Source organism: Thamnophis sirtalis, unplaced genomic scaffold, assembly GCF_051295495.1.
Source record: "Thamnophis sirtalis isolate CommonGarterSnake01/CBP01778 unplaced genomic scaffold, rThaSir2_p1.2 scaffold_7, whole genome shotgun sequence".
Lineage (NCBI taxonomy): Eukaryota > Metazoa > Chordata > Lepidosauria > Squamata > Natricidae > Thamnophis > Thamnophis sirtalis.
The window spans coordinates 87,777,552-87,790,930 of record NW_028261387.1 but is presented as its reverse complement, the minus strand read 5'-3'; the positions used below and the strand labels follow the sequence as shown (position 1 = coordinate 87,790,930).

The following is a 13,379-nucleotide window of genomic DNA, read 5'->3' as shown; positions in this document are numbered from 1 at the left end:
AAAAAGTAGTCACTTTATTTCCAAGGCAATAGAAATCCAGAAATTAAATTAGGTGAGGAAAAATTAATTACAGGGGCACCTTGGTAAGTCAACTGCTTTGAAACTCATCGCATTTGGTAATCAACACATTTTGAAGTAAACATTTTGTCCTGGTATTCATTGTTTGTTGGTCCAACGTTGGACCTCCAACGTCCCTTCCAGCCCTATGATTTTATGATTCTGATAAATTACTTACTTTTTATCTTGAATGTAGCCCTCTATTCTGTGAAGCTCTTTACCGAACAGTCCACATGGTTTAAAGTTAAGAATACATTTATCTCCAGTACTATAAAAAGAAAATGAAACAGGTTACATAGTGCTAAGATCTTCTTCCCCATTCAGCATCTGCATCATATTAATTTTTTCTTTATTTTTATTTGTATCCTGCCTTCATTATTTTTGCAAATAAATTCCAGGCAGCCAACATATCCAGCCCAGCTTTCTCCCCTTATTTTCCCCAACAACCTTGCGAGACGGATCGGGGCTGAGAGAGAACGTCTTGCCCCAAATCACCTAGCTGGCTTTCAAGGCAAGACTAGAACTCCCAGTCTCCCATTCTCTAACCTGGTGCCTCAACCATTAGACCAAACTGGCTTGCTCTGTTTGTCTGCCTCTCTCATAATGTTGCTATATCACTGTGTTTTTAACTACCGTAACATGGGCAATTTTACTGTCATTTGGGCCGGTTCTTCCAGGGAATTGGGGTGGGGAGAGAAACAGACCAGCAGCTAGTTCATCCTCATACCTAGAAGGATGCCCCAACATTATGAAGTGTGGCCACTTCATAATGACAAAGGGCAGCAGAATTTAAATTAACTATGGAGATTCTCAGTCATCAGGTCCTGGTTGCCCCCAAAGTGCTTTTTTCAAGAGGCAACTGGGCTTTCTTGTTTTTCTTTGAAGATGTTTCGCTTCTCATCCAATGAGCTTCTTCAGCCAAGGTGGCGCAGTGGTTAAAGTGCTGTACTGCAGCCACTTCAGCTGACTGTTATCTGCAGTTCGGCGGTTCAAATCTCACCGGCTCAGGGTTGACTCAGCCTTCCATCCTTCCGAGGTAGGTAAAATGAGGACCCAGACTCTGGGGGCGATATGCTGACTCTGTAAACCGCTTAGAGAGGGCTGAAAGCCCTATGAAGCGGTATATAAGTCTTATTGCTATTGCTATTCTTGGATGAGAAGCGAAACATCTTCAAAGAAAAACAAGGAAGTCCAGGTGCCTCTTAAAAAAAGCACTTTTGGGACAGAACTGAAATTGGTTTCTTTGATCAGATATTTCAACCATACTGAATTAAAAAAAAAACAATACTGCAGCCTGCACTAGAAGCACTTTTTATTGTGTTATTGTTCGCACCCAACTTTTAAACAACATTGAAGTTGAGGAGCTTTAGGATTTCTAAAGGAGAAACCTCTTCAGAAGGTTTCAGAAGAATTCCCGCAGTAGCAGAGATTTATCACATACTGTGCCCCAGGGTTAGAAAGAAATGTAACATTTATTTAAGGCAGGCTCATCTCTTCCCACGGAAAAAGAAGAGAGATATTACCCACACAAAAAAATCCTTATCTCGAACTGCTTCTGTCAATAGGCAGAACCAGAGAGACACTGATGGTTACACCTTCGGTTCCACCACAAATGCGCGCACAACAAAAGCGCGCCTGACTAAAGTGCGGTGACTAAAGCGCGGTGACAAAACCGTGCGATGAATGAGCGACTAATTAGCCCTAAGGCGCGCCGACAAAAGCACGCCGACAGAAGCGCGCTGTAACGGAACCCTAAACCTAACCCTAAACCTAACCCTAAACCTAACCGTAAACCTTACCTTAAATTAAATCGCGCTTCTGTCGGCGCGCTGTTGTCGGCGCGCTTTTGACATCGCGGTTTTAGCGCCGCGGTGTTGTCGGCGCGCTTATGACGTTCGCGCTTTTGTCGGGTCACGACACCTTCAAGTGGCATATATTACATTTGGCAAGTTTTAGAACACACAGTTATGATATAAATGAAAATTTACCTGTGATTTATAATTTCTACTGTTCCATACTGTTCTATCCAGAGCTTGCCAATAATTACATTATGTACACAACAGGTAGGATTAGTCCAAGTGAAAGCTTCATGGTGTCTGTCAGTGAAGGAGAAAAGGTTGATCAGATGGTTGGAAAATAAAATGAAAGGTGGGGGGGGGGAAGTATTTGAAACGACTGTTATCCCACTCCATCATTTAATGCACACTTGCTTTTTGCACTGCATGCTTGAGCCCGGAGCGTGTACAATGTGCACAAAAAGGCTGCTAGAGAATATAAAAGGAAAATAAACAGATTTGTTTTTATTTTTCCTGATGACATTAAAAAAGAGATTGAAAACCTGGCAACAGGTTGAGGTCCTCAACGTACAATCATACCAGTAGTGACCATTCCAAGTTACAACAGACAGAAAAAAGTGACTTATGGCCATTTTTCACCCTTACGACTGTTGCGCGTCCCCACGATCATGTGATCAAAATTTGAGTGCTTGGCAACTGGCATGTATTTATGACGGTTGCAGTGTCCCAAGTCACTTGATCACCATTTGTAACCTTCCCAGCTGGCTTCCAACAAGTAAAGTCAGTGGGGGAAGCCAGATGATGCCAGACTATGGCAGAGAAGGTTGTAAAGCGGAACAAAACTAACAACTGTCTCACTTAGCAACAGAAATGTTGGGCTCAATTGTGATCATAAACCAAGGATAGATTGTACTGTCCCAGACTTTGAAGTAACATGATGATAAACTGTAAGATTCACTTATAGTCAAAAATCACTTGTTGACATGGGGGACTATAGAAATTGACTAAATAAATATATAAGATTTGATTTTGTTTGGTGTTTTGCTTTGCAAATTTCTATGGGTTTTTTTTAGTTTATTAATCATGATTTTACTGATGTGAAGCTCCTAGACTACCTAGACTTTCCCTAAATTTTATGTAAATAACTATAACATTAAATAAAACTGAAAGCAAACTAGTTTTAAAACCAAAATATGAACATTAACAATGAAGAAAAAAATGAACAAGATGAAAATAATAAGTATCACTTTAAAACATTATTTTGTAGTTGATTGGAAGGAAGGGATATCATTTTTTTAAAAATTACTTAATAATTTGAAAAGATTGCTGGGATTTTTAACAGCTTCACACTGTAGGCAAGTTGGGCTAAAACAGAGGATACAACAAGGGATTTTACTGGTTTTTACTAAACCAAATTCTTACATTCCTAAGAGCACCAACACCCTTTACATTTTTGAAACTTACTCTCAAGATAGGATTTCAGCAAAAATAAAATCCTAGAATTGACAACATACACTTAATGTTTAGCAAAATATTTCCTTGTTCTACCAAAGAGAGAACATCAGCCACGTCAAACAAAGCCTAAATTACATACTAAAAACGTTTCATTCCCTCCTTCTCCACCTTTTATATCCCACATAAAACCTGAATCACAAATATTCCTTCACTGGAGTAAAAGAGATACAAGCAAATTAACAAAGAAAACGACACTTTAAGAGGACACGGCATTAAAAAGAAAAGCCAGTCAAATATTTATTTCTCATTATGAATTGGGCTAATTCACTGAAATGTGGTGTTTTTAGGGGATCCTTGGTGGTCTCTGAACTTGGTTGTTTTCTTGAAGATGTAACCTCACCAGTGCTAGTAAGAAGTGGAGTTTGGTCTCAACAACCAGCAATCAACATCCAGATGAGCAAAAATTAACTCAAGATTACCATCAGACCAACAATAAAGAAATAAACAATACCCCAATCAAGAAACTGCCAATGAAGCCAAAAGTAAACAGCCCAACAAGTAAACAGCCCTACGAAAGAACCTCAATAGCAATAGCAATAGCAATAGCAGTTAGACTTATATACCGCTTCATAGGGCTTTCAGCCCTCTCTAAGTGGTTTACAGAGTCAGCATATCACCCCCACAGTCTGGGTCCTCATTTCACCCACCTCGGAAGGATGGAAGGCTGAGTCAACCTTGAGCCGGTGAGATTTGAACCGCCGAACTGCAGATAGCAGTCAGCTGAAGTGGCCTGCAGTACTGCACCCTAACCACTGCGCCACCTCGGCTCTTACCTCCTCAAACCTCCCCAGGGCAAGCCACTAGAATATAAACTGAGAGCAAACCCCCTTCCCTACTAGCACTGATGATGTTACCTAGTTGGGATAATGAAACGTCTGCAATCAAGCCCAGAGAGCACCAAGGAACCATCATTTTAACCCTGAGCTACAAATATTCTCATTTGTTGTGATATTTTTATCTGTCCCTTTTCATTATGCAATTGTGGATCATACTATTGTCTTTGAAATTCACAATTGATGTACAAACAGTGGATGGCTTAGAATCTCTCTGTATGCTGGCTAGTGTCCCAAAGCTGCTTTTTCAGGAAGCAACTGGACTTCCTTGTTTTTTTCTTTTGAAGACATTTCGCTTCTCATCCAAGAAGCGTCTTCAACTCTGGCAGGATGGTGGAGAATGGAAGGATTTAAATTCCTTGCAGACAGCTGGTAATGTGAATCCTTTCAGAGCAGGGGTGTCAAACTCACGGCGGCGCCATGCGACATATCAGGACATTTAACCCCTTCGCTAAACTGGACGTGGCCATCGCGTGACGTATGCAGCCTGTGGGTCAGGAGTTTGACAGCCCTGCTTTAGAGGGTTGTTGAAACACTTGGAGGTTTAACTGTGTCCTCAGGGTCATCCAAGTAGTGCTCCTGGTTCCTGCAAAATTCCCCCCCCCTGGAAATCCATTCATACTCCCACACCATTCCAGGGGTGTTCATCCCAAATTGTATAGCTAAAAGTCTGTAGAGATTCTCAGTCATCCAAGTCGTGGTGGTCCCAAGGGTGCTTTTTCAAAAGGCAACTGGACTTACTTGTTTTTTCTTTTGAAGATGTCTTCAAAGAAAAAAGTAAAACAAAACAAGAAAGTCCAGTTGCCTCCTGAAAAAGCACCTTTGGGACAACCATGACCTGGATGATTGAGAATCTCTACAGACTTTTAGATGCTTGTTAATGGTTATAATATGCAACATATTGTTACCTTTCCCCCGGTGGAATAAGTGCAGTCTAGATCAGAAAACCTTCCATCTCCAGAGTAAAATACTGCACTCCTTCCTCATACCATTAAGATTGGCCGGTATGCTGGTGGTGAGTTATTATAGGCAATTTGAGCCTTAGAACTACAAACATATGAAGGCTCTGGTTTGGTTTAAGCTAAGGGCGCACCTAATCCTATGGCAGGCTGTAGCCAATCGTTCATTTGCCTTCATTTGTGAGTAGCCAATCAATTAAGAAGCATGCAAACATGCATAAAACCAAGTAGGGTATCAATCAATCAATCATATAATAATCTCTCTCCCCTGTTACTCCCTAGCACGCTGCATGTTATTTCAAAGACAGCAAACAGCCATCAAGGTCCCCCCAGCCCAGGCCTGTCAAACTGGCGACCCACAGGCCAAATGCGTCAGGCGCAGGCCACGCCCACCCTGGCTCCACAAAGGAAATAAAAAAGCATTGTGATATGTCATGATGCGCCATGTGACACGATCAAATTTGACACTCGTGTCCTAGCCCATTAACAGTCCAGGAATATATTTGGTTCCCTTTTGAAATTATGTAAATTTGTACAGAGCACATTGCTAATCCCTATAAATTCTAGTATAGGTGTGTGGTGCATGAAGAGATGAATTTGCATTGGCTGTGAATCTCATTGCCTTGTGTTTGAAGGGATAATCCTGACTTCCTTTGGCACCAAAGAAAAACGCATGCATTGCAACAGCTTCACTGCTAGCCATTCAGTAATCACTTTGATTCCCGTTCTCACTGATCATGCAAAGTAATCTGTTAGTCAGCACGTTTATCAGTAAGCAAATATAATCTGAACTCATGCTCTATAACAGAGGTGGGGAATTATGTCCCTTATTGTTCCCCATTCTGCTAAAGCGTGTTTTCTCTCTCTCTCTCCCTCCCTCTCCTCTCTCTCACACAAACACAGACTTACAGCTATTGAGCAGAATAAAGCCAACAAGTAAAATAGGTACCCATACTCTGACTTATGATTGCAATGGGTCCTACACATCACAGTTGTAAGTCATGATGAGGTCATGACCAGGTCATAAGTAGCCCCTTCAGTAACTCTGTTGTAATTTTGAACAGTCCCTAAGTGACCTAAATTGAAATCTACTTGTATTGATGACACAATAATGCAACTATACAGTAAAGCAATTCAGACTTTCTAAACTATATTACGGAAAAGCACAGAGCAGATGTATTTATGACAACGTGGCTCTCATCAAGTCTTACAGAAATAATTAGATTTAGTTTTAAATGTTGTTATTGTTGTTAGTTGCGAAATCATGTCCAACCATTGGACAATGTTCCTCCAGGTCTTCCTGTCCTCTATCATCCCCCGGAGTCCATTTAAGCTCACGCCGACTGCTTCGGTGACTCCATCCAGCCACCTCATTCTCTGTCATCCTCTTCTTCTTTTGCCCTCCATCTTTCCCAGCATGAGGCTCTTCTCCAGTGGGTCCTTCCTTCTCATTAAGTAGCCAAAGTATTTGAGTTTCATCTTCAGGATCTGGGCTTCTAAAGAGCAGCCAGGGTTGGTCTTCTTTAGGACTGACCGGTTTGATCGCCATGCAGTCCAAGGGACTCGCAGAAGTCTTCTCCAGCACCATAGTTCAAAGGCCTCGATTCTTTGGCGCTCAGCTTTTTTAAGGCTGAGTTTTAAATAGTTTTAAATAGAAAGGCTTTTTAATAAACAGGCGTTTTAAATAGACAGGCGTTTATCAGCCCAAAATAAATTTCTTAGTACATATAAACTAATAGCAGATATATAAAGCATCATTCATCAGTGGGATGCAGTGCACTAATGATGTTATCTAGTTTGTAATGAAAAGTCTGTTTGAGAACCACCAGCCTTAGAGCGCACTAAAGAATCTGCAGTTTAACTGTCAGCCTGCAAATATTCTTTATCAATATTGATATTTCTGCGCTATAATTTATGTAGTTAATACCATTTGAGGTATCTAAGTTATAGAAAGTTTATTATAGAAACGTAAGTCCTCATATGCAAAAACCATCCAGAAAGAGATGAACAAATGAAAATTCCTTAGTAGAGGTAGCTATTAAAATGAAACGCCAAGACACGAAAGAAGAGAGATACTTACTTTATCAGTTCCAATGTTATGGTTCCCCGGGGTTCTGCTTCTACGCTCTTCCCCCAAAACTTCAATTTAGGATAAATTGAGCCATGAAAAATGAAGTCCTGGTTTAAGCCTTCAGAGTAAAATGCACTGATAGGTGGATGATGACTGACTTGTTCAGAAATTAACCTAAAACCTAAATCCTCCCTAGAAATAAGAAAAAGTGATCATTAATATTATTGAAAAGGTTCAAATTATTCTTGTGGTATAGTTGTAAACATTTGTCTATCAATTGTAACAGCTTCTTTACCTTCTTATTTGTTTCATTCCTATATGGCCAATATCTATTATAATAACTGGCTTTGCTGAGCTGATGATGTTACCTAGTTTGATAATGAAATGTCTGCAAGAAAGCAACCAAGCTCAGAGAGCATAAAGGACCCCACAGTTCAACCTTGAGCTACAAATATTCTAATAGTAGAAATACTAAGAGCACTAACTTGTACTGGGCAACTTCAAAGCTCAAAAACAGAACAAAACCCCCTTGGCTTTAGGAAAGGCCGCTTGCTACCAGTCAAAACTTGGAGGTAGGTTACTCAAGTGAGGTAGTACTCTAGGGCTCCCCCTAGAGCCGTGATGGCGAACCTATGGTACACATGACAGAAGTGGCACACAGAGCCATCTCTCCAGGCATGCAAGCTGTCGCCCGTTGCTCTTCCAGGTTCCGGCGTGCCAGCCATCTGTCTTCATGCATGCATGCACACCAGAATGCGCATGTGCACTGGCCAGCTGGTTTTCTTGTGCATGTGCACACCAGAAACCAGCTGGCCAGTGCGCATGTTGGAAACCGGAAGATCATCTTCCTGGTACACACATGCGCACCTGGCAGTTGCTCTTCCAGTTTCCGGCACATGCACACTCCCATTTTGGCACTCGGTGCTGAAAAGGTTTGCCAACACTTCCAGATCTCCTTGGTTTTCACCCTTTGTAGGTCATTTCCCTTTTGCTTCTTCAGGTTCAGAACTTTTTATTCCTACCCTGATCTGCCATAAAAGCAGCGGACTGAAACTGACACAATACTTGCCTACTGTGATACAGCCATTCCAGCTAGAAATTCTACAAGGGATGATCTCAAAGGATCTGGAAAGCATTACTATGTGTTGTGTAGGATTAGCCCATGCCATTTTGCAACAGGCAGGCATCTGGCTATAATCTTGAAATATTTATATTCACAAAATTCAAACCAGAAGCATTATTTTGGGCCAGGAGCAGAAGACATATATGGCACACTACAAAAGTGAAATTAAGACTGTAGCCTCACCTGATTAATTCATATGTTTCTCCAAGGAGAGGGTTAAATGGTTTGCCTGTTCTCTCCCATTGAGAGGCAACAGCAGATACCGCAAAAGCAGCAACAATCTGCAAGATACATTAGGGGTAAGAGTTTCTCCCACAGAACGGAAAATGACACAAATCACATTAATTAATTATTAATATAACAACACAATTAAACATCATTGTTAATTTTCAAATGCTCTTATCCAGATTCCCACACAGAAACATGTTGTGAGAGTGACCACACACTGGAAATATTAATAACACACTGTGGGTGCACTTAAGTGTTAGGTGGTAGGTGCACTCACAAAATGATTGCTGGCGGTAGAGTCCCTTCATTCATAAAAAGGCTGATTTCGGCAGATTCCTACTGTCACTTTTTCTAGAATAGCTCCTCCCTGAATGTCCTCCACTATTCCAACTTTCTTGTTGTTAGTTGAGAAGCCGTGTCTAACCCATCGCGACCCCATGGACAGCATTCCTCCAAGCCTTCCTGCCCTCTACCATCCTCTGGAGTCCATTTAAGGTCACACCAACTGCTTCGGTGACTCCATCCAGCCACCTCATTCTCTGTCGTCCCCTTCTTCTTTTGCCCTCAATTGTTTCCAGCTTGAGGCTCTTCTCCAGGGAGTCCTTCCTTCTCATTAGGTGGCCAAAGTATTTGAGTTTCCTCTTCAGGATCTCGTCTTCTAAAGAGCAGTCAGGGTTGATCTCCTCTAGGACTGACCGATTTGATCACCTTGCAGTCCAAGGGACTCGCAGGAGTCTTCTCCAGTACCAGAGTTCAAAGGCCTCCATTCTTTGGCGCTCAGCCTTTCTTATGGTCCACCTTTCACAGCCATCCATTGCAACTGGGAAAACCATAATCTTGACTATACACTACACTTGACTAAACTTTTTTTGGCAGGGTGATGTCTCTGCTTTCTAGTATACTGTATTCCAACTTACATTTGATCTTTTTCAGAGTATATGAACACACTTCCAAAAAGTAGACCTAAAGTTTTTTTTTCCCCTTCGGGATCAATCCTAATATCAGGCCAAACTGGCTTTTGGCCTTAATTAATCAATTTGACAGTCTGCTGTTCAATGCAGATGCTTTATTTGTCCTAATGAGAAACTAGCCTTGATTATACAGTAGGTAGTCCTCGACGTACGACCACAATTGAGCCCAAACTTTAGTTTCTAAGTGATATGTTTGTTAAGTGAGTTTTGCTCTGTTTTATGGCTTTTCTTGACGCAGTTGTTAAGTGAACCACTGCAGTTGTTAGTAACATGGTTGTGAAGTCTGGCTTCCCCATTGACTTTGCTTGCCAGAAGGCTGCAAAAGGTGGTCACAAGACCCGGGACACTGCGACCGTCTTAAATATTAGTCTGTTGCCAGAAGGCTGCAAAAGGTGGTCACAAGACCCGGGACACTGCGACCGTCTTAAATATTAGTCTGTTGCCAGAAGGTTGCAAAAGGTGGTCACAAGACCCGGGACACTGCGAACGTCATAAATATTAGTCTGTTGCCAAGTGTCCGAATTCTGGCCATGTGATTATGGGGATGCTGCAACAGTCATAAGTATAAAAAACCTGTTTCATTTAGGAACGGAATTAGGAATTTGGGGCTCAATTGTGGTTGTAAGTCGAGGATTACCTGTTATCTCTACCCTAGTGAAAGAATTCTCATCTAGGACAGGTAGTGAAGCTACTATCTATTCTTGAATGGGAAGATCTCTCCCCTCCCCATATTTCTCTGGATGGAAGAGATAGCCCCCTTCCTCTGATCTAAACTGTCTTACAAAATGGCTCCAGTTTCTCCACTGAGTGGCTTTGGAATACGTAATGCCAGTAGAAATCCAACACTGCACTAACAACAAGTAAAGGTAAAGGCTCCCCTCGCACATATGTGCTAGTCATTCCTGACTCTAGGAGGCGGTGCTCATCTCCATTTCAAAGCCGAAGAGCCAGTGCTCTACGAAGACGTCTCCGTGGTCATGTGGCTGGCATAACTAAACGCCAAAGGCACATGGAACATTGTTACCTTCCCACCAAAGATGGTCCCTATTTTTCTATTTGCATTTTTACATGCTTTCGAACTGGTAGGTTGGCAGAAGCTGGGACAAGTAACGGGAGCTCACTCCATTACGTGGCGCTAGGGATTCAACCTTTCTGATCGACAAGCTCAGCGTCTTAGCCACTGAGCCACCGCTCAGTTTGTATTTTCATACATACGACAGTGTGGCTTCATGAGAATTAAGTTAATTGAAGATATAGAGACCCACACCTATGTCCAAGAGATAGGGATAATTAATCAACTCTCACAGGAACAGCAAAAGTAACTTTGGGTAACTGATCAAATTAGCATGGAAAACAAAGAAACAATGGATACTCTCTGCTTCTTTCCACATGGCTTATTGCACTTATCACATTTTAATGTTTTATTGTTTGTTTGCAATTTCTTGGTTGAATTGTTGGGAGTTGCCCAGAGGTATTGAGAGTCAGATGGCATACAAGTTTCAGCAAATAGCAAAGACAATAGTAATCTTGCCAGGCAAGTTCAGCCTATTAGTTCCTGTGCTCTCTGAGCACTGGGTCAAAGGATTTTAATATCAGGCCAGCCAGGAAATCTATACTACAGTCCATGGTATTCTGAAGCCAAGTGCTGTCTGCAGATAGGGAAACTTCTAACTGCCTCTCCTGGCCTGAGCTGAACCCCTGCTTTACACTGGAAGAGGCTTTATAGAGCTATAAAATATCTGGAGTCACCAGCTAGCCTTCAGTCAGAAAGGTTGTGAGCTTTCCATGACCTAGCTACTCTGTCTGTCTCTCTCTCTGTCTGTCTGTCTCTGTCTGTCTCTCTCTGTTCTATGTCTGTGTCTCTCTCTGCCCCTCCCCTCCCTTTCCCTCACACAAATCCCTACTTTTACAAGATCCTTATTATATGTTACCATGCAATGTGAAGGAGGAAAAAGCCTTAATACAGCCATAAAAATATGAAAAAAATTACCTGCATTCTTTCTAGAGGATTAGAATGACAGTTTGCTTTATTAATGAGGTATGTGTGCTCCATATATTCTGTTATTCGTTGAAGGAAGCTCAGGGGTTCATTGAAGGCAATGGGCATGGTAATTTTTGACAGCTCCTAAGTAGTGAGAAGAGGGGAGGGGGGAATAGAAAACTGTGATGCCACAAGCAAATTTTAAACAACTGTCAATTAATAGATATCAGCCCCAGATATCAGCCTTACAGCTTGCTGCTACATAAACATCAGACAAACAAAACATAATGCAAAGGGATGATATTTCAGCTGCCACAACATATGCTGCCATTTTTTTCAATATGAGAAGTCTTTGAACAGTTACTACTTAATCTATCCATTCTGCTCAGTGTGTGGACCTATCTGCTTTACACACATTATATTCCAAATGTATTGTAGCCTGTTTCTCAATCTCAGCAACTTTAAGATGGACTTCAACTCCCACAATTCCCCAGCCAGCCATGGCACTCTACAAGCTGAAGTCCAGCCATCTCAGCAATAGCACTTAGACTGATATACTACTTCACAGTGTTTTACATCTTTGTCTAAGGGATTTACAGAGTTAGCATATTGCCCACAACAATCTGGCTCCTCGTGTTACCCACCTTAGAAGGCTAGAAGGATGAGTCAACCTTGAGCCGCTGAGAATCGAACACCTGGCAGTTGGCAGTATTAGCCTGCAATGCTGGATTCTAACCACTGTGCCACGCAGGAGTAGGTTCCGGCAGGCACCACTGCCGGTTCGCTCATGGCCACGCCATGTGCAGTTCAATAAAAATTGTTCTGCGCATGTGCAGAAGCCAAAAACAAGATGGTGATGCCTATGGGAGAGCCGATTCGGGGACGCGGCAGGCCTGGGACGCTGTCGGTTCCAGTGGCCCAGGCCGCCAAACCACTACCGGTTTGGCCGAACCAAGCCAAACCGTTAGGAACTCACCACTGGTGCCACGGCTCCTAAAGATGCTTAGGTTGAGAAGCACTGTAATAGATCATCAGCCAGCCATCAGGAAACAAGGAAATCCTATTTGCCTTCTGTATGTATTCACTAGTATGTGCATTACTCGTCCATCTGATTTATTGCCATCCATCTGATTTATTTCCACATATTAATCAAACATGCCAAGCAAACCATACTAGTAAACCATAGCAACTTACCAATCCAATACACTTTTTTAAGATACTCCAGACACTGAAATCACTCCTAGTAAACATTGGGGCAGGTAAAGATGTTCTGCAGGAAGAATAAATCAATATTTTAATACTAGGGTCCCATACCTTTCCATGAAATATTTTTCTGCAATGGTCACTACACAAAGCTGTTTTCTGATTTCTTCAATCATACAGGTGAACAGTTTTAAAGTGAAGCCACCTGTTGGGATATTTTCAGTAATTCTTCCAAGACTCTTTCAACACTTTTGGCCTGAACTTTGCAATATTATGAATGTATATGAGAATTATCCTGCCTCGAAGAATATGGTATGTGCAAACCTATGGGCACTTTTAAACACAACGATAGCAATTTCTAAAAATTGAGAATGTAAATATTATTTAGTACAAACTCTATTGAGATCAATGAGATTCATCTCCAAGAAAAGGGTAAGGTTTTTTTTGCACAAAGCAAACTTGAAACAATAAGATCAAATCACCTAATGAACTGAATTAGATTTCTATTGGTTAACTTTTTAAATGAAAACTAAATGGGAGAAAATCTAACATGACTCTGCCAACAAAGTCCAAATAGAACTTCGGCTTTAAAAAATTAAACGTTCTTTTAGATCAACGTTTTTCAACCTTGGTTGGCAACTT

General features: G+C 41.5%; 1 protein-coding gene across 2 annotated transcripts in view; it reads right to left on the bottom strand.

Annotated features, from left to right (window-relative positions):
* The window catches only part of OSBPL2 (oxysterol binding protein like 2), a 66,273-nt gene that overhangs the window by 13,710 nt on the left and 39,184 nt on the right, over positions 1-13,379 (bottom strand). For both annotated transcript variants that reach the window (XM_087720551.1, XM_087720550.1), the window contains 6 exons: positions 12,729-12,804; positions 11,544-11,678; positions 8,538-8,635; positions 7,241-7,423; positions 2,046-2,153; positions 236-325 (listed from right to left, as the gene is read on the bottom strand). In XM_087720551.1, the coding sequence (XP_087576677.1) occupies positions 236-325; positions 2,046-2,153; positions 7,241-7,423; positions 8,538-8,635; positions 11,544-11,678; positions 12,729-12,804 (690 nt within the window). The remainder of the gene's footprint in view (positions 1-235; positions 326-2,045; positions 2,154-7,240; positions 7,424-8,537; positions 8,636-11,543; positions 11,679-12,728; positions 12,805-13,379) is intronic.